The 21,587-nt window shown below is 37.9% G+C and overlaps 2 protein-coding genes and 1 long non-coding RNA gene across 4 annotated transcripts in view; all 3 read left to right on the top strand.

Annotated features, from left to right (window-relative positions):
* Positions 1 to 648: 648 nt before the first annotated feature.
* On the top strand, positions 649 to 2,578 carry LOC144196588 (uncharacterized). Its single transcript, XR_013326359.1, has 3 exons — positions 649 to 1,629; positions 2,383 to 2,469; positions 2,546 to 2,578. It is a non-coding gene; the product is annotated as an uncharacterized LOC144196588 (long non-coding RNA).
* On the top strand, positions 2,577 to 14,025 carry colgalt2b (collagen beta(1-O)galactosyltransferase 2b). Its single transcript, XM_077716909.1, has 12 exons — positions 2,577 to 2,919; positions 6,614 to 6,724; positions 6,800 to 6,917; positions 6,982 to 7,116; positions 7,687 to 7,891; positions 8,927 to 9,046; positions 9,541 to 9,614; positions 9,683 to 9,789; positions 10,507 to 10,639; positions 11,184 to 11,311; positions 11,380 to 11,586; positions 13,411 to 14,025. The coding sequence occupies exons 1-12, from the start codon at positions 2,672 to 2,674 to the stop codon at positions 13,682 to 13,684; spliced, it is 1,860 nt and encodes a 619-aa protein (XP_077573035.1). The 5' UTR covers positions 2,577 to 2,671; the 3' UTR covers positions 13,685 to 14,025.
* Positions 14,026 to 15,581: 1,556 nt separating this feature from the next.
* The window catches only part of rgl1 (ral guanine nucleotide dissociation stimulator-like 1), a 31,996-nt gene continuing 25,990 nt past the window's right edge, over positions 15,582 to 21,587 (top strand). The window contains exons 1-3 of one of the 2 annotated variants that reach the window (XM_077716882.1): positions 15,582 to 15,863; positions 16,464 to 16,522; positions 19,080 to 19,284. In XM_077716882.1, the coding sequence (XP_077573008.1) occupies positions 19,126 to 19,284 (159 nt within the window). In that variant the 5' untranslated portion in view covers positions 15,582 to 15,863; positions 16,464 to 16,522; positions 19,080 to 19,125. Of the gene's footprint in view, positions 15,864 to 16,463; positions 16,551 to 19,079; positions 19,285 to 21,587 lie in introns of both variants that reach the window. The other variant, XM_077716880.1, reaches the window with a different exon arrangement.

Here is a 21,587-nt window from a genome sequence, read left to right as displayed (position 1 = left end):
AAAATGTAGTTGCCAAATTATTCAGTCCGAAAAAAAGGTTTTAAAAGAAAATAGTTTGACCAAAAAAGGCAGTTTGCAAAAAAATGTCCAAAAAAATTTAGTTGCCAAATTATTCAGTCTAAAAAAAAGGTTTTGAAAGAAAATAGTTTGACCAAAAAAGGCAGTATCCAAAAAAATGTCCAAAAAAATTTAGTTGCCAAATTATTCCGTCTGAAAAAAAGGTTTTAAAAGAAAATAGTTTGACCAAAAAAGGCAGTATCCAAAAAAATGTCTAAAAAAATGTAGTTGCCAAATTATTCAGTCCGAAAAAAAGGTTTTAAAAGAAAATAGTTTGACCAAAAAAGGCAGTATCCAAAAAAATGTCTAAAAAAAATTAGTTGCCAAATTATTCAGTCCGAAAAAAAGGTTTTATATGAAAATAGTTTGTCCAAAAAAATGTGTTAATTATTCAGTTAGCAAACAATTCCATTGCCAAAAATTTGTTTTTAAGAACTGGTTTGTCATAAAAAAAAAATGTGGTTGATAAATTATTCCGTCACAAAACAATTAAACCCCTAAAAAATTGTGTCAACAAAAATGCAAAATTCTGTTGGCACACACTTCTATTGCCAAAAATGGAGTTTTGAAGATTTTTTAATTTAAAAAAAAATGCTGTTGCCCAACTTATTCAGTCACAATTGCCAAAAAATGGAGTAAACCCCCCCAAAAAAAATAATTTCATACATTCGCTGAACCCATTGAAATTCCAATTGCACTGCCACACTTGAACTTACAAGCAACCCCCGCCCCCCCTCATTAGAATGTAAAGCTGTACCAGAGGGTGGGATTAGTTCATCATCAATCCTCCGCATTTTTTTCTCTCTCCAATTCACGCTCACAAAGGGACGATGACCTACTTCAAACGGAAACTCCTTCACGTAAACATCACGTTCACATTTCATTTTCTAGATCCGTTTGGAAAAAATGAGGTAAGCGCGCCCCCTATCGGCCTCACACGGCTTGTGTTATAAGCTTTTGTCCACTAGGTGTCAGCGCGCAACAAGTATTTTTTTTGTTTAAACAATATTGGTCATTTTTTGGGTAGTATGTACTAAAATAAGGATTTCGGCGGTTATTAAACGCAAACTTAGTACATTTAAATATGCCTGAATTATTTTATAATTATTTTAATGCATTAAATATCTAACGAATGACATTTTTTATGCTTATCTATTATTTTGAAGTCATCGAATATTTTTGTAGTATTTCCTAACACTTCTAACTAACATGTTTCAACAGAAAAAATGAAAATACTGTTGGAAAAGTCCTTTATTTCTGCTCAGGCATGCCTCGGGCACCCCAGTGACTGAGAAAGATGGTTTGTGGTGACCTCAGCGAGGACGCAAAATCTTCTCCTCGACGGCAATTCAAATAAACACAACGCCAGGACATCTGTCATTAAGAGTAATTTGACGTTGTCGTCCGTCCGGCGTGTAAATAACAGTATTTGGTTTTCTCTTCTTTTTGTGTAGCTTTCCTTCCAGGTCAACGGAATTGAGTCCAGAGCTCAATAATGGGATGAATTTAACTCGTAAGTCGAGGTGTTACGAGCTGGTTGAGCCATGGAACATAAACAACTTGTCAGTCAAGGTATCAATTTACTAGTCAATTCAAGTTAATTGAATTGAATGCTTTTATTGTCATTATACAAGTCCCCCAAAAATATATGAACATGTACATATACATGTATATATACATATATATGCATATATACACATATGCCATATTTTCACGACTATGAATGACATTTTTTTTCCATATATAAGGCGCACTGTATTATAAGGCGCACTGTATTATAAGGCGCACTGTCTATTTTGGAGAAAATTTAAGACTTAAGTGTGCCTTATAGTGGTGAAAATATGGTAATTGCTATTGACTTCCAGGTATGAAGCACTCACTCACCATGTTACAGTCACCTCTAGAGCCAGCCATTGTTGATCTTTTGGATCTTTTGGGTATAAAATCTTGCAAGGGGGGAGGAGCTATATGATGGAAGATGTTGTAAACTACGATGGCTGATCTGCATATTTAACAGTATTGTTTTAGTTGGTGTTTTTTTTAATATCTGACAGTGGTGGTTTTTGGTTTTCTGTTTATTTTCCCATATATAAGGCGCACTGGATTATAAGGTGCACTGTCTATTTTGGAGACAATTGAAGACTTTTAAGTGCGCCTTATAGTCGTGAAAATACGGTATATATAGGCACACACCTATATTTATTTATTATTATTATTATTTTTTAATAGAGGTGACCTTACTTTGCAGTTTTTTTTAATCGCAGCCATGTCTGGTCTACATAAACCACAATAATCGAGGGATTACTGTAACCCCCTTCTTGATAGACGGCCTCATGAATCAAGACGCCGCCAATGAAATTAGAGAAGGCCGACAATAAATGCGCTGTTAGGCGAAAGGAAGCTGCCTTGCAGGTATAATGAATAATGAGCAGTGAATGCCCCCTCCTCCTACCACCCTCCTCACCTCCTTCCTCTCTCTTTCAAACAGGCCAGCGAACGAGCACACCCTCCGGCACCCTCCGTCACCCTCCCACTCCGGCGCCCACTCCCACTCCGGCTCACTCTGGAGTGAGCTGAGCCGCGCTCGGCCGCCTACCTTCGCCTCGTGGACGAGATGCGGGCGACCGTATCTCTGCTGCTGTTGGCGGCCGCCCTCAGCTGCTCGCCGGCCTCGCCGTCGGAGTCGCAGGATCCGGAGACGTTAGTGCGGGAGGCGGACGGCGAATCTACGGCTCACGAGTCGGCTTTACTCCGACCCAAGGTGCTGATCGCCTTGGTGGCACGCAATGCCGAGCACAGCCTGGCTCAGCACCTGGCATGCATCGAGAGGCTGGACTACCCCAAGGAGCGCATCGCCATCTGGTAGGACAAAACATACATATACCTACATTGCGTCTTTTTCAAACTATTACTTTATTGCCTGTTGTTCCCTATTGAACTTTTACTTTACTATTTACAATTTTTGATCTTGGTTTCTCATCCATTTCAAATATGAACCTCCCAAACATGCAATTTGTCCTCCAGTGTGACTTATATTTGTTTGTTTTTAACAGTTTAGATTGTTTTTCAGCTATAGATATAAAAAAACGTAATATATTAGCATTAGCAGGTGGCTATTTTGCTAGTTGAGCCCTATTTTACTATTACTTTACCATGCCATTTTTGTTCTTGGTTTTTCATCAATTACAAAAATGGAACCCCCAAAAAATGCAAAAATGCTTATATACGTATCTTTTATTTTTTTCTACTCTTACCAGCAACAGTTTAGATCCTTTTTCAGCTATATACATAAAAAAACTCTTAAAATATTGCATTAGCAGGTGCTGATTTTACCTCTTGTTAGCTATTTGGCAATTACATTACTGTATAATGTTTATTCTTAATTTCTGATCCACTACAAAAACTGCAATTGACACTCAAGTCCAACTTCTAGTCTTTTGTTTTTCTTTTTCACTTTGACCACATTTTATATAGTTTTTTTCAGCTATAATTATCCAAAAAACTATTAATATATTGGAGTAAAAGGTGCCTAATTTTTGCAATGAAACGCATAAATTGAAGGGAAACAATACATGAAATAGTTTGCAAAATCAGCATTTGTTGTCGGTCCTCCCAGTTGAACTGATGTTAAGTTGCTTTGACAGCAGGATTTTAAAAAGGGGGTGGTGGGACAAGTCATGCGTGTCCAAAAAGTTCATGTTAGGATCACGTGGGAAGATTATTTTACAAGCTACGATCTTAAATAAATAAATGCAATTAAAAAATGACATTAAAAAAATATTTAGGCTTATTACTGGCAGCCATTGATACTTGAGAGATTAATCCATTGTTGATTAAGTTGAATAAAAATAGTTTTTAATTAAAAAAAAGTAAAAGTAATGCATATTATATTTCTATTCTTGTTTTTAAATATTTTCTAAAAAATAAAAACAGGGAAAAATGTTATTTTAGTGTCGATCTATATATATAAACCACAAAAAAACTTAATAAATGTAAAATCCTATTCAAAATATATAAAAATAATTTCTTTTTGTCATTTAATTCATTTTTAGAACTTTTGGGGGTGCTGGAGTCTATTCCAGCTGACTTTTAGTACCTAGCATTAGCCTAGCATGCCTTTTTGGGATGTGGGAAAAAAATAGAGTACCCAGAGAAAAGCCACACATTCTCCACTCACTCATGAATATCCAAACTTGGGATCGAGCCCTCGTTCTCCAAACCGTGAGGCCGACACACTTAACCATTCGCCATTTTCAGCTGTTCTTTGTCACGATTGGCCACCTGGGAAACAGCTTGATTATTCAAACTTGCCAAAGGGGAATGCAATTTTGCGCAGCTGCCTTTGATTAACCCGTCAAGGCCAAGTTTTCAAACCATCCAAAACTCGCAATCAGTCCACATGGACAAAAATCGTAAACCATGACGTACACAAATTGCCTGGAAACCAAATATTGACAAAAATATATCTTAAAAAAACTCTTATTATTCCAATTTGAATGTTTTTTATGTTTAGCTTACTGTAAAATACACTCCTCACTGCAATTAATAGTTAGCATTGTTCTCTCAGTTAGCATTAGCTACGAATCAAGCTAATTATAGTCTTTTGTTTGCGCATGGCTGTAAAAAAAGCTGCCGGTAAAACTTTTGGGTAAAAATTATCCGAGTCCATGTTTGGATTAAGAAGGCTAACAAATTAGCGTGTTTTTGCTAGTCATTCTGTGGCAATATCGCAAAAAAACTAGCAAGTTTAGTAGGTTTAGCTATATTTTCTAGTGGATTTCATGACGTTAGATGTCCAATCTGTTTAGAGTGGGAGGGATGAATGAATGTTCATTAATGTCAATAAAAAAGCTGGCAAAGTTAGCACAAGAAAAAACAAATGTAGCGCTAATTAAGCTAGTTATTGTCTTTTGTTTACATGGGCCAGTACAAATGATGCTAATGAAAGTTTTCCTATTGGAAACTTTCATTAGCATCATTAGCACTGTGCATTTTTTGTGACGTAACTAGCAAAAAACGTGCTAATTACTTCAATTACAGTTAGCATTGTTCTGCCAAACTTTTTCTTTGTTTGTCTTCAGAGTCTGAATAAGTTAACATTCATTTGCTCCTCCCATTTTAAATAAATTGGACATCTAATTTCATTAATGCCACTAGAAAACATAGCTAACCCTACAAAACTTGCTTTTTTTGTGACTAGCAAAAACATGCTAATTAGTTAGCCTTTTTAAGCCAAACTTGGATTTACTGGCATCTTTTTTTACAACCACATGCAAACAAAAGGCCATAATTAGCTTAATTCATAGCATATTTGTTCTTTTCTCTGTTAGCTTTGCTAGCTTAACGACGTCATACAGTTTTTCCCCAAAGTCAACGCCAAAATGAAGCATTAGGAAAACTTTTTTAGTAAATATTTCCATAAGTGAGCGCTAAATAGAAAAGACCACCTTGTTTGTTTGTGTTTTTTTTTCCCGCTCTCGCGGTTAACTTCTCTTTTCGTCCTTTTTTGACCTTGAATAGGACTAGCGAATTTCGCGCTTGAGTGCAAGTTCGCTTTTTGTTGACGTAGAGATGTGAGGAATCTAGCGTGGGAAAGACTTCCAAATATGCCATTTATTTGTGATTTTTGTGCACGGATTTCAGCGAGCCTCCAATTTCAAAGGGAGGCCCAAAATGTTATGAGAAAAACGTCAATTGTTACTTTAGAAGTAATCATCTTTGAGTTAATAAAAACTGAGAATTGGAACCAAGATGGAGGTGTGCGCGGAGAAGTGTGCGCAGGGCCCACGTAAACAAGACGCCGCTCATTTGCTTTAGCCCACTTTACCACCGTTCGTCTATTTTGGACCGGGAATTAATATTGGGATTGGTCGTGGACGTCCAATCTATTTTGACTGGCTGCCATCCAGAGCTAATTTTGCGCCTGACCCGCTGGTTAAGTACCCATATATTATATTTATTCATTTATTTACTCAAGCATTTATCCTCACAAGTGTCGTTGGGGGGTGCTGGAGCCTATCCTTTGGGCCCTGGGTGGGCGTCACCCTGAATGGAAACAATGACTCATAGCCAGGGACAATTTAGAGAAGGGGTTGGGAATCAATGGCTCGGGAGCCGTATGTGGCTCTTTGGAGGATTGCATCTGGCTTAGGAGCCATATGTGGCTCTTTGGACGGTTGGATATGGCTCTGTAGATTTATTTGGCTCTTTTGAAGGTTGCATATGACTCTGGAGAGAGCCGTATGTGGCTCTTTGGAGAATTGCATCTGGCTCACAAGCCATATGTGGCTCTTTGGAGGATTGCATCTGGTTTGGGAGCCATATGTGGCTCTTTGGAGGGTTGGATATGGCTCTGGAGCTTAATGTGGCTCCTTTGAAGGTTGCATATGACTCTGGAGAGAGCCGTATGTGGCTCTTTGGAGAATTGCATCTGGTTTAGGAGCCATATGTGGCTCTTTGGATGGTTGCATATGGCTATGGAGCTGTATGTGGCTCTTTTGAGGGTTGCACTTGTTTGGTTTTTTTGCCTTCCGTTTTAACTCAATTGACTTTCCAGGGCGGCGAGTGACCACAACGTGGACAACACCACGGCCATGTTGCGAGAGTGGCTGAAAAACGCCCGGGGAATCTACCACGACGTGGAGTGGAGACCCATGGAAGAGCCCAGGTGAGCGGCGCCCCCCCTTGGCTTTCAAAAAACTCCATTCCCTGACCCCATGCCCCTTGCCCCTTGCCCATCCAGGTCTTACGTGGACGAGTGGGGTCCCAAACACTGGCCGGCATCCCGGTTCAAGCACGTGATGAAGCTGAGGCAGGGGGCGCTCAAGGCCGCCAGGGAACGCTGGGCCGACTTCATACTGGTAACGGAGACGTCAACATCCCGTTTTCTCTACATTTTCTCAAGTCTGCGCTTTTTGTGTGCAGTTTGTCGATAGCGACAACCTGCTGACCAATCCTGCTGTGCTCAACCTACTCATTGGCGAGAACTTGACGGTGGTGGCCCCCATGCTGGAATCCCGTTCTTTATACTCCAACTTCTGGTGTGGCATCACCCCACAGGTAAGACCCCTAACCCCCAAAGCGTCAATGGGGTTGTCACTAGGCGTCCAATCTGTTTGGAGTAGGGAGGTTTTAGAGCAGGGGTGTTAAACTCCCTTTGGTCTGCGGGCCGAATTCAGCTTAATTTGAGATCAAGCAAGGCCGGACCAGTAAGTAAACTCATTGTAAAATTAAATATTAATTAGTGCAAAGAATGAGTAAATTATCAAAATGTTTATTAACAGAATTTTCCTTTTACATTATGAACAAGACAATAACATAAGAACATAAATAAATGGCAATTTATGTTGTCTGCACGTAGTAAAACACTGCGCCCCTAGCGGATAACACAAGAACTACACATTTTAAAAGAAAATTCATATATTTTTTATACAATGCAGCTTTCTTCCCCGGGCCGTACCAAACCACAAGGGCCGTATGTTTGACACCCCTGCTTTAGAGAGATTACAATAATATATTATTAATGGGAAATGAAAACTTCACTTAAAATCGTGTTATGTGATATTCTGGGGTTGCTTTGCTCCTCAAGGACCTGGACGAGGGATTGTCGTTAGCTTTTTTTTGTTTTAGGGCTACTACAAAAGAACCCCAGACTACCAGCCCATCCGTGAGTGGAAGCGAACGGGGTGTTTCCCAGTGCCGATGGTGCACAGCACCTTCCTATTGGACCTGAGACGGGAGGCCAGTCGCCAGTTGGCCTTCTACCCGCCTCACCCGGACTACAGCTGGGCTTTCGACGACATCATGGTGTTTGCCTTCTCTGCGCGCCAAGCCGGTGAGTCGCTAACTCGCGGCAAACTGACAAATTCGGCAATTGGATTTGACGTACACGGGCCGGGGGGGGGTGGAGTCATCGGGGTGTCAATCAAAAGTACAGATACTGATATTTTGTATCCAGATGCAATATTTCATGGGTTGAATTTGATTTAGTGCTTCTTTGGGTAGAAATTCAGGATATTTTCAGCCACATTGACTTTAAAAATGTGACAGATGGGCGGGGTCAGCACAAGATAGGATACATATAAAAAAGTGCACCCGTTAACAGTACATATGAAAAGATAAACTGAAGAAAAAGGATTCAAGTATTAACCTACTCATCACTCATCATTAAGGTAAAAAGTATAAAGTACGAAGTAAAGTATAAAGGAAACTATTAAGAAGTATTAAAATGTCATTTTAAAAAAAGCTAAGACTGTAAAACACAAAAAACTAATAAGAGTGGACAGAGCTACTGCCACTAGCTTCCATGTGACGGCGCCATCTTGGGGTAAAACAATAAAATAAATAAAAAAAACATCATTTGTACAACGTCGGCGGGCCGGATTAAAAAACCCAGCGGGCCGCATGTGGCTCGCGGGCCGTGGTTTGCCCATGTCTGTTCTAAATGCAACCTTGGAGATTTCCATTTCATAGATTTGACAAGAATGTGTTGCATTTGCTTGCCGGGAAAACGAATGGCGGGGTCGTGGGTTGGTCTCGGACCCTCCGGAAAAAAAGGGGCGTTCCGGGGGGGGGGGGGTCGTTCTGCAGCTGCCTACGTGTTGCATCTAGGACGACATTGCCACGGGGCCTTTACATTCTTGTCAATGGACTGTAATGGAATCTTGAGGTCCTTGTTGTTTACAAAGCTTTTTCTACATAGGCTCACCCCTATTAAAAGTACTTTTAAAACATTTTATTTCCTTCAGTGCTGAGTCATAGTAGCAAGAGTGGCTTCTGCCTCTGAGTTTCAACGTGGATTTTCACATTTTTTAGGAACTCGTCGTTATTGTAGTGAAAACTGAACATTTGTTGCACGTGTGTCTTCCAGGTGTGCAGCTGCACGTTTGCAATAGGGAACACTATGGCTTCCTTCCCGTTCCCCTCAAGGCGAACCAAAATGTGGATGACGAACGCGAGAGTTTTATCCACACCATCACGGAAGCTTTGAGTGAGTAATCGTTTTCGTAAGTAGATGTGTACTTTATAAGTAAATTCCCCATTTCGTTCCACAGTCCTCACACAACTACCAACTAAACCCTTTAAAATTGGTCAAAATGTCCCAGTTTTATGTAAAAAGATGTGAGAAAACACAAAAAAGAGAAAATTATAAGGAATATATTTATTTATGTCTTAAAAATTTAAAAAAAGCATATTAAAATGAGCCCTACGCCACTGATACATCTCCCTCACCAGCTGTTATCGATGTAATACCCATGTTTGTCCACCAGATGGCTGAAATAAGTCGTTCTACCATGGGTCGTCCATTTTGTAGTACATTTTCGACTTTTACGTGTGCCCTGTGTGTGTGTGCATCTAAAAATATGTGCCATGTTGCTTTTATACACATTTTAATCGCTTAATAAGGGAAATTTTAAATAAAATAACGGATAAGGACATGTCTTTTGGACTCAAATGTTTGTTTTCTTGTTTTTTGTCCTCCAGTTGATCACAACATCGAACCTCCCGAGTACCTGACTCCGCCTCCATCCCAGCCGGACACGATGGGTTTAGACGACGTGAGTAACCTCGTCATATCACGTCACTTCCCGTCTGATCGTAAAGGGCGTGGCCTATTTGCCACCAGGTCTTCCTGATCAACCTCAAGCGCCGGCTGGACAGAAGAAGCCGGATGTTGAAAACCTTTTCGGCGCTTGGTCTACGCACCACGCTAGCGCCGGCGGTGGATGGCAAGTAGGTTAAGGTCGTCATCTCAAATATTATCTTATCTTACCGTATTTTCTGGCCTATAAGCCGTATTTGTCACTCAAAAATTATGACTGAATCGAGGGTACGGCTTATATGCGCACAAATTAGACTTGACATGCACAAAACTGCAAAAAATGAAACACCATAACAAAACATAATGTAGCCCATATGGTTATGTATTTTAAAATAGAGAAATAAATAGATAAAACACTAAACTAAATTATTTTTTAATGTCTATGAAGGAAATTCAAGAAAAAAAATTAAATGTATTTTGCATAAAACTAATAAAAAACTCATTTGTGCCGCCATCTTTCTTAAGAATAACAAACTTGACCGCTATGTACACACTTCCTGGTTGTACTGCTCACATGACTCCCTTTTTTTGAATTTGTGCAGGCAATAACCTTCCGGAAATCAATTTTTTTTAAATATTTACGCTTCAAAATAACACTTTTGTACTCCCTATTAAAACCATGAATATGGAGTTGAAAATTATGAATCAAGGGCGGCTTATACGAGAGAAATTGTAAACTTTTAAGGGTATGGCTTATACTTGGAGACGGCTAATATGTGAAAAAACATGGTAATACTTGTTTTTTTTTTGCTATGTCAGCTGTACACGCTACAAGATACAACACGTAGTGATTTATTTTGATTTTTTTTTGTGTGTGATAATGGCTGACGCTTGTCTTCTTCTGTCAGGGCTTTGAACACGTCGCAGCTGCAGGCGCTAGGAATCGAAATGCTGCCTGGCTATAAGGACCCGTACTCTGGTCGGGTTTTGACCAGAGGCGAGATTGGTTGCTTTCTGAGTCATCATTCCATTTGGAAGCAGGTGATTCAATTTTCTTTGGAAATCTTACCTTCGCAAAAATGGAAATTCCGAGTCTAGACATGATATTCATTCACAATGCTAGATATCTTTAAAGCCTAAAGTTAGCCTTAAAGTTTGCTGGTTAATGCAGTTATTGCAATTTTGTGTTGTTTTATCACAGTAGATTTGTTCATTTAAATGTTAAAAAAACAGAAGACATTCATTTATAAATGTGATTGCACTTTAGTTAACATATTTAAAGTGTTAAGATATTTTTGCATGATTTAATAAGGCAAAATAACATGTTATTTCTCTCCAAATTTATTGTGAGAGTGATATTTTTCAGATAAATTGTCATTATTTTCTGTATAAAATATGAATTTAAAGTCTTTTTTTCAATTTGAGGCTCGAAAAAGAGAGGGTCGTCTTATATTCAGGACATTGCGGTATTTAAATTGACGATATTTCTTCTATTACTGTCTTATTGTAGCTTTTCTGTAAAAAAAATGCCAATAATTTTCTATCTACGTCAAATAAAAAAAATCCATATTTTTGAAATGGGCAGGTGGTGGAAGGCGGCCTGCAGAAAGTTCTTGTTCTAGAGGACGACGTGAGGTTCGAACCCCGATTTAAACGACGACTTCAAGCCATTATGGACGAAGTGGACAAAACCCAGCTGGACTGGGATCTCATGTAAGTAAGCTAGTGTAACGCTTTGCTAGCATGCTAGCTCTATTTTTACGACTGTTTCTGTATCGCAGCTACGTGGGGCGCAAACGCATGCAAGTTGTCCAGCCCGAGCGTTCGGTGGACGGCGTCAAAAACTTGGTGGAAGCCGACTACTCGTACTGGACGCTAGGCTACGTGCTATCCTTCCAGGGGGCGACTAAGCTACTCAATGCCCAACCTTTGGCCAAAATGCTGCCGGTGGATGAGTTTCTGCCTGTCATGTTTGATAAGCACCCCAAGTAAGTTCTATCGTTGGTTCATTTCGTATTACTTATAATAATAATAAAAATCTAATGAATAGAAATATAATATGATATAAATAGAGGACTGTATTTCATATAATTAGTAGCAATACATGAGAAAATTATTATTTTTTAAATAATTAAGTGTATGCCAACTAAATAATAGTTTGAGAAATTGCTATGATTTAAATATGAAAAATAATGCATTTTTAGAAGGTTTTTGTGGAAATTATGCTTTGTTTTGTGTGCGTGTGTATAAATGGAGGCTAAAAAAGAATGGTTTCTCAATAAAAATCATACTAATAATAGTAGTAGTAATAATAATGGTATTAATAATAATAATAATAGTCAATAGTAATAATAATAGTAATAATAAGAGTAATAATAATAGTAACAATAATATTAATAATGATAATAATAATAGTAATAATAATAGTAATAAAAACAATAGTAATAGTAATAATAAGAGTAATAATAATAGTAACAATAATATTAATAATGATAATAATAATCATAAGGATAATAATAGGAATAATCATATTGATAATAATATTTAAAAAGTACTTTTCATGAAAATAATGCTTTATTTTTTATGCACGTGTAAAAAATTGAGCCAAAAAAGCATGAATTCTCAATAAACAATAACAATAGTGTATATATATTTATTTCAAAGGGATTATTGCTGATCTAAAGGTTATTCATTCTCCAATTTATGAAAGAATGTGTTTTTAATGTAGTACTTTTTGGTCTATTACTTCTAATTTTTTCAGAGCGGAAGAGAAGAATGAATGAATGAATGGAAAAAAAGATATGAATGTGTGGCCCCCAGCTTGTCTGTTGTTGGCCAGTCTGGACAACTTTTTCTTTCTCCGCCCCCTCCCCAACAAACGTTTGACTTTGTGTGCCCCCCCCCCCCTCCTCATCCCCCTCCTCCCCCGCCTCTCTTTGAGGAATGCGGCTCGGCGCTGCTCTTCCTGCCGCTCGGAAAAGGGGACAGGATTCCCATTGATAGCGCCCGTGGGTTGGGGGCGGGGCACGGACGGACGGACGGATGCGTCTCGCTAAGTCAATACCTTCGCCGTTTACATTTTGGAATACTACCTCTACATACAAATTATTCAGATTGCGAAATGCCTCGATTGTTACATTGTGATTCAGGATACAAAAGAAATTCATGTTCCCAAATTCCAATCTCAAAATAATCTGCTCAAAATTTCACTCGTATCTCAAAATAATCTGCTCAAAATTTTACTTGTATCTCAAGATAATCTGCTCAAAATTTTACTCGTATCTCAAAATAATATGCTCAAAATTTTACTCGTATCTCAAGATAATCTGCTCAAAATTATACTCTTATCTCAAAATAATGTGCTCAAAATTTTACTCGTATCTCAAGATAATCTGCTCAAAATTTTACTTGTATCTCAAGATAATCTGCTCAAAATTGTACTCTTATCTCAAATTAATCTGCTCAAAATTTTACTCGTATCTCAAGATAATCTGCTCAAAATTTTACTCGTATCTCAAGATAATCTGCTCAAAATTTTACTCGTATCTCAAGATAATCAGCTCAAAATTTTACTCGTATCTCAAAATAATGTGCTCAAAATTTTATTCGTATCTCAAGATCATCTGCTCAAAATTGTACTCTTATCTCAAAATAATCTGCTCAAAATTTTACTCGTATCTCAAATTATTACTCGTATGTCGGGGGCACTCGTATGTCGAGGTACTACAATATCATGAAACGACATTGTTTTTCTATTCATTAAGGAATTTTAGAATTTTTTTTTATAAACTCTGCCGTTTTGTCCCCCCCAGCGTGGACTACATGTCCCACTACGAGCCGCGAAACCTGCGGGCTTTTTCGGTGGAGCCCCTGCTCATCTACCCCACCCACTACACGGGCGAACCGGGCTACATCAGCGATACGGAGACCTCCACCATCTGGGATGACGAAGCCGTGGCCACCGATTGGGACCGGCAGAACGCCCGAAAAACCGCCCAGCAGGACCGCATTCGAACCGTGGCCCAGAACAGCGTGACCGGGGACACGCCGCCACCCGCCGCCAGAGCATCCCGGGACGAATTCTGAATCGACGACCCGCAAAAATGCGGGTTGACAAGAAGTGCCTTAATTTATTCCCTTCTTTTGGCGGCGGTATTTCCGCAAATAGTGGCGACCAATCGAAATCTAAATTTTGCTCAGAACTACTGTGACAGAAACTGATTTTTCCGTCAAACCGTTAATTTCTACTTAAAAACTGCTGATTTGAAATTCAAAGTGAAGCAATGCTACCATCTACTGGTGTCATTTTATCATTGCAGTTTTATAGAAGCCAGAAATTCACAGACAAACTGATGGAGACTCTTCAAGGACGACATATTGACAAAAAATATAGAGGTAAAGATTGGGTAAGTTCAATATGGATTTTTTTTAAAGATTAATTTAGTTTATATTTAATTGAACAAATGCAAACTGACTGGTTTAGTAGATTTTAAACAGTCCTTAAAGTATAGTCAAATTTTGAAGATTCAGGTGAGGTCAATTATAAAATTAAACATACAAAATGTTACACACTGCACAAAAATAGACAATTTATTTTTATTTTTTTTATGTAGTTTGTGTTTTGTATCAAGAACAGAAATTATGTATACCCCAAAAAACGGCTCAATCTGACATGTCCCATCACAGCAATTAAAATTTCAATGTTTGCTAAAACTCAGACCAAAACTCCTCTCGAAAAAAACAACGGTGTCAGCATTGTTAATTTTTTACAAGCTAGTGTTTCTGCAAATCCAGGAAGCATGTTTTACGAGGGTCACATGACCACAATTCCCAGTCCTTTCATGCCAAAAATGTAGCGGTGCAGCAGGCCGGTCCTGCCTCCTAGCAAAACATCACCAATGTATAGCAAACAGACCAAAAAAAAAACTGCTGTTTCTATCACATATGCTGTTAATTACCTAATAAAAACAACTCCCTCATTGACATATTGTCAAAACAGGACTTTATTCTGCATAAAATAACCAGTCGTCCATGTCCTTAAGGAACAAAACAACCCCAAAACATCACAATACTACTACAATGTTTAACTTTCATTACATGAATTTTAAGTTTTTTCACAAAACAATTTCCTTCTCACAATACCAGCAGATTTTTTGATTATTTTTCTTGGATTATTCGCTAATAACATCAGCAAGTGAGGAATATTTTTGTGTTTCTTGATTTGTTATTGCGGAAGAAACATGCTAAACGAAAACTGTTGTCATAACCCCCCCTGGTGAGGCTACAGACGCCCCCCGGGGGTGTTATGTGACCATCAAAATGTCCCATAAAAAGATTTATAACTTGAAAGGGAAGGAACAGACCCATAATGAGCTTGAGTTTGAGGTAAGGGTGATTTTTGAAGAAGGACCTCGTGCTGTTTTACACTTCCTGTCTATGTAAGGATCTGACTCGACAAATTAAGAGTGGTTGGTATGGTTATAATTTCAAGGGCCCTTTTGAAATGACCAGAATTGCACATTCAACACTTTTGCCTGCCATTGACATTGGTAGAAGTCCAATATTTTTTACAATGGGGCCTTTACTGTCTTAGTTTTCAAAATAAAATGTGTATAAAACGTAACTGTAATATTTTACTTTTTCTAAAATAGTACAGTCTTCTATGAAACAGAATTTATTTTTATATATTACTCTTTTCTTTCGTAAAACTGGTTATTATTAGTACTGATTCAATCAAAAACAAAAACAAAAGTATTTTAATCTTCAAACTATTTTTTTAAAACTAGTATTACTATTTTCTTCTTCCTCAAAATAAACACAGTATGAATGTATTCCTCAAAATGTTCGTGTTTTATTTTGTAGGAAGCCCACTGTGGTGGTATACTGCTGTCTACTGGCTGTTAGCTACATTCGCTTACTTGACTCGCTTTTATTTTGTAACATCCGTGCTAACAGGAAGTCTACACCAGCGACATCCTGCTATCTGCTGGCTATTAGCCACATTAGCTTACTTGACTCGCTACTATACGCGTCCCCATTTCCACCAGAAGAGGGAAGTGTCGACTTAGAACTGATTTAAGCCATTTAGCGCTCCCAAACAGTAATTAGGCAACGCTCACTACTTTTAATATATTACTATACTTGCTTATTTTGAATCAAAATAAGCAAAATGTTTGTAAATAGCCTCATCGACGTCGCCATTTTTCACCTGTGTTCGCCGTCATTAAACCATCAAAGAAATGAAAAGAAACGTCAAACATAACAAGTAAGTGTACTTAAAGTGATAAAACATGTGCCAGTGTTATTGGTGGGTAGAATAAAGCATATAAGAATTATATTTATTATTACGAAAATATAACGTCATCGATTAAACGTACGTCATAGCTACGCTAGCTAGCTAGGCTAAACAACATGGAAAAATGTGATAAGAGGGGAAATTTTGCTAATTAGAGAAAGGTGCTTAAATTTAAAGGCACGGCTTTAAACTTGGATAAGCTGGTTAGCTGCTTAGCAAATGTTACGTATTTCATGCCATTTCTTATTAAATTTCCCGTTAAATTCACACTAACACCATTTACGGACACCTGTGATTTAACCCTTTACATGTCACTCTATAACGCATTGAATTGACGTTAATATTTGTCAAAATGCCCCTCCCAGCCCTAAAAAATGGACGTCTGTCACCGTCAATGGCACTGAAAAGCTAACTCACAGACAATTTTACATCATGTGAAAAGTACTTTTTATCTTGTGACCTTTTATTGACATTATCCCTGTTATGCAATGTACTGTTGTGTTATTTTTCCTATCACTATCACCACATATTTTTCATGTGAAACCATTTTTTCCTTTGTATGTTCATCAGGCCTCGAAGTGGAATTCCATCCAGGGATGTTTTCAACGTGTCACAGGAAGCAGAGGAAGGTCGGCACTTCATCCTGGGTATCACCGGGTGATTTATTTTTATATATTTTGTCCACCTCACGTACACTGTGGAGCTATCACGTCCAGCTACAAAGAGGGTATTTTAATGATGGATGTCTTTCTTAAGAGCTCATGACTCACTGGTTAGATATACAGTTTTATATTTTAGGAGGCGACGGATTGCGTTAAGCATCCAGAGGAATTTTGTATAACTGAGTCATAGTGGTGAGTCATAGTAGCACAGAAGTGGATGCGGTGAAAATGTGGGTATGTGCATGTTTGTGTATGTTTTCATTGGGTTGTTTATTTATGGGAAAAATAACATCTGATTGTAGGACGCCAGTGGTACAATATTAACCCCGTAAAGTTATTTGGACCAAATAATATTGGTAATAATGAAAAAAAAACTCAGTCATAATTAGTAAGTAGAAAAATTATATTTAAAAAGTGGAAAATACTGAATTAAAGATGACAAAAAGAATTGGACTATTGGGAATTAAAGTAAAAGTAGATGCAGAATACATTCAATTATACATACTTAATTATTGTATTTGTTGTATTATTGTAATTAAATATATAAGGCAATAGATGAATATATAAGTACTTAAAATGTGTATTAATTCAAAAATCTGAATATAGACATATTTACACACATTTATTTATTTGCTTATTCTTTATATCCTCATGGAGTTGTGGGGGTGCCGGAGCCTGAAATTCAATTTAAAAAAATAAAGCTGAAAAAATAATTCATTAAAATATATTTTGAAAAAAACTGATTTAGAATAGTAGCATTAAAAATGTAGAACAATAGACTAAAAACTTTTTTCATTAATAAAATACATATTGTTACAAAATTGCCAAAACTAAAATAGACATTTAATTAAAAAAAAAACAATAATTTTTACATTTGGAAAAAAAATATAGTTTCTACATTCTATATTATTTTTCTGTCTCCATTTCATTATAAGGATTTTTATTGACAAATCTATTGAGTTACTTTGGCCTGTTTTTGGTGTACTTTTAGTGAAATGGTTATTGCGTGTGAATTTAGGCATCAAAGGGGTTAAGTGCTAATTCCACGTGTATTGTGTGCAAGCTTGCGCCAGCTCCCGTTTAATCCTCTTGTCCAGCACAGACGAGTTTTTACACATGACTGTCTTCGACTTGATCTGGCACACCCACGCAAAAAAAACACCCGCACACTAGTCAGAATCTTAATTCCCAATGTTACACACTGATCATGTGCGCGATGCTCATGGTTTGGCCTTTGGATGCTTTGTGTCACTATTTTTTTTCCCTTTAGGTCAAATTTTAAAAGTATTGAAGTGGTTTAGACGTCTGTGTGCTAGTGTGCTAACGTTAGCTTCCTCGCTAGACTCCCGATTTAATAGAACATGTTTTTGCGTGTTTGTTATTCATTAGAATATATTCATGAATCATCATTTTTTATCATTTTTGGGTATTTTTTCACATTTTCTCAACAAAATTGGGACACTTATCATTTTTTAGGTTTTTTTTAGGGACCTTGGAACAAATATTTATATATAATATAATTATTTCATGTTAAGTGCTGCTCTATTTACAAAAAATACTGGTCACCATGCAACCAATGAATTTAGTAAGTAGGAGTATTTACTTTCTATTTAAAAAAAATATATATATTTGTCATAGTGGAGTGGTTAAAGGATTTTGGTGCTCGTTTTTTTTCAGAAAAGTGGAATAAATTAGAGACTCGTCTAATTTTCTGAACCACTTTATACACATTAGGATTGTGAGGGGTGCTGGAGCCTATCCCAGCTGACTCCTGGCCAATTTTTCAGCCAATTGCAGGGCACAAGGAGACAAACAACCAATTACTTGTAACTAAGGGCAATTTTAGAGTTTTCAATTACCCTACCATGCATTTTTTTGGAATGTGGGAGGAAGCCGGAGTACCCGTAGGAAACCCACGCAGGCCAGAGGCGTAAATACAAACTCCTTACAAGTGTATGTGACCTGGATTTGAACCCAGGACCCCAGAGCTGTGAGGCCGGCACGCTAAATACGCCAAATTGGAGAATTTTCCTCTAAAATTGTACTCTCTTTAGGAAAAAAAATGCAACTTACAAAATGATTGATTTCATAAGTAAACGTAGCAGACTATTTTCATTGGCTAAAAGTCCTTAATGACTGTCCCCCCCCCCCCCCCCCCCCCCCCCCCCCCAGTAAGTGGAAAAAGGAAAATATGCCTCGATTGTTTTGGATTCTTGGTGGCTCTAACACAACATCCTGCTGTCTATCTCCCCTTTCCTGTCTTTAAGTTGACTCCAGTTCTTTGTCATGGCTCCGCCCCCTTCCTCCTCTTCTCTCATCTCTCCTCCCATATGACCAGGATGAATGGTGTGGGGGGAGGAGGAGAAAGAAAAAAATAGGAGAGACAACAGAGTTTTAATCACTCGCTCACCCCGAGCCGCTTCGACTAGTCGCACAGCGGGAGTTGAACGTGCTAGGGGGCGGAGTCAGAGAAAAGGGAGGTAGAAAACAACTTGTTGAGGTTTTTTTTTTGCGCTCCGTCTAGGTTGGAATATGTGCCGGCGGCCGGGGGATTGAGGCAAACGCTCAGCATGATCTCCCACTACCCGCTGGCCACCATCTTACCGTGGACCCCATTAAGCGGACTCCACTATCCAGACCCGGATTGTGCTCTCCTCCTGGAGGGCGATGGAGGAGTGGCCTTGCAGAGGTACCAGGCTCGCTCCACCGAGGGAAGTCCGCGACATTGGGTGAGTGACTTTTTAGATAGTTTTTTTTGGGGTGGGGGGATGTTGATCTTTGATAAGTGATGATGGAGGTTTGAATGAGTGGGGAGAAATGGTTTGTGGTGCCAGGTTAGGTTAAGAAGTTTTTTGGGGCGGGTGGGGAGGGCGAATTTAAAGGATTTTTTTGTGTTTTGAAGTATTTTATGTATTTATTCATAATTGGTAGCATTGTCCCAAATTTTACTGATTTTTAGGTGCATTTATTTAAATTTTGTTGGACTGATTCATTTCAAATATTTAAAAATTATTGTTTTTTCTGAATAATTTATTTAAATATTAGTTTTTTAAATTCCAAATTTTGTTGGACTGTTTCATTTAAATATTTAAAAATTATTGTTTTTTTCTGAATTATTTATTTAAATATTAGTTTTTTAAATTCCAAATTTAGTTAATTTATTTATTTAAATTTAAAATATATATTTATATTTTAACTGTCATTTTAAATTTTATTTCAACATTAACCAAATCCTATTTTAGTTAGCACCATTTATAAATTTTTCTAGTATTGAATTTTTTTTTTTTCATTTTTGTAATTATTTTTTAAACATTTATTCCATTGAAATTTGTATTTTTAGATTTAATTTCACCTCAAATTTTTGTTTTTTAATTTCATCATAGATGACAACCTCATTTTTATTCATGTACAGCTAAATATTTAAACATCTTTTTTTTTGCAATCTCATTGTACACCCCACAACATTTTTTTCTGCTTTTTTGAAACCACTTTTCTACTCATTTATATGTATATAGTAATTTTAGAGTAGGTTTGTTGAAGTTGGGTGGGGGAAAATATCCTGTCTTAATACTTTTGGGACCTATCTAATCGGGACTTGGTATCGGTAGACTCTCAAAATCAGGGTGACTCAGACTTTTGTGCAAAAATATGTGACGACGACTTTCATAGTTTTGTTGCACTGGCGAGTGTTTAGTCTGCGCCGTCGTGTTTGTTTTGCTAATGAGAATCTCCGCTGAAACAAGCTTGGCACATGGCGACCTTGGCAGGCCGGGATTCCGACAGCGTCCAGAATAGAATTCTTTTTAGCCAAACAAAAGCGTCCGTCGCCCACCCGACCGGCCTTGGTTTGGTTTATTTCCTTCCTCTCTCTCTCTGATGGCGTCCGAGAACACCGAAGGGAGCGTGACCTCGGCTAACTAACCCCAACGGGAGGAACGCTGACAGGGAACACTGACTCAAGCGACTTCACAATCTCGGCCTGCGGCGTAGACAAAAAAAAAATCTGACTCGACCGTCTTCAGTTTTTTGTGAAAAGGAACAATGGAAAGTGAAATGGTTTGATTTTTATGGTTTAACTCTTTAGTTGCATTATTGCATTTGTTAATTGACACTAATGGTGCTAACGTTCAACTTACCGTATATTAGCCGTCTATAAGCCGTACCCTTAAAAATTGCCTTAAAATCGTATACCGTATTTTCACGACCATAAGGCGCACCGAATTATAAGGCGCACCCTCGATGAATGACATTTTTTCCATATATAAGGCGCACTGTATTATAAGGCGCCCTGTCTATTTTGGAGAAAATTTAAGACTCAAGTGCGCCTTATAGTGGTGAAAATACGGTAATTGCTATTGACTTCCAGGTATGAAGCACTCACTACTTTACAGTCACCTCTAGAGCCAGCCATTGTTGATGTTTTGGATTTTTTTGTATAAAATCTTGCAGTGGGGGAGGAGCTATATGATGGAAGATGTCGTAAACTAAGATCGCATCTGAGTATTTAACAGTATTCTTTCAGTTCAGGCGTTTGTGTTTTTTTTAAATATCCGGCAGTGGTGGTTTTTCGTTTTAGGTTTTCTGTTTTATTTTCCATATATAAGGTGCACTGGATTATAAGGCGCACTGTCTATTTTGGAGAAAATTTAAGACTTAAGTGCGCCTTATAGTCGTAAAAATACGGTAATTTTAATGGTAGGCACAGTTGAGTTTTTTTCACATTATGCTAAATTCGGTTTATTTTTTCTATTGAACTTCATTCAGAGACATTTTGTTAAGTGTTTTATCGGTTTATCTTTACCCTATTTTAAAATAAATGACCTTTCCGGCCGCATTGTCTCGCGTTATGGCATTTCGTGCATGTCAAGTTTAATTTATGCGCATATAAGCCGTATAGAAATGTGTGGTGCTGACGTCAAAGCGGATTTTTTGCCCAATCGTCGGCCCTGTGACATCCTGCCGCTAAATGTTGGCCGGGTCTCTTTCCGACTATTGTTTGGCGGCCTCGGGGGGAGTTTAGAGAAGGCTGGCT

Source organism: Stigmatopora nigra, chromosome 5 (assembly GCF_051989575.1).
Source record: "Stigmatopora nigra isolate UIUO_SnigA chromosome 5, RoL_Snig_1.1, whole genome shotgun sequence".
In the NCBI taxonomy this organism is placed as follows: Eukaryota; Metazoa; Chordata; class Actinopteri; order Syngnathiformes; family Syngnathidae; genus Stigmatopora; species Stigmatopora nigra.
The sequence above is the reverse complement of the archived record's forward strand: the minus strand, read 5'-3'. Positions and strand labels throughout refer to the sequence as shown.

What these genes read in the sequence shown, in the direction of transcription:
- colgalt2b (XM_077716909.1), top strand. Translation starts at nt 2,672, where the DNA reads ATGCGGGCGACCGTATCTCTGCTGCTGTTGGCGGCCGCCCTCAGCTGC. An exon ending in GGTGTGGCATCACCCCACAG is followed by an intron (nt 7,117 to 7,686) that starts GTAAGACCCCTA and finishes TTTTTGTTTTAG; the next exon opens with GGCTACTACAAAAGAACCCC. An exon ending in ATCATTCCATTTGGAAGCAG is followed by an intron (nt 10,640 to 11,183) that starts GTGATTCAATTT and finishes TGAAATGGGCAG; the next exon opens with GTGGTGGAAGGCGGCCTGCA.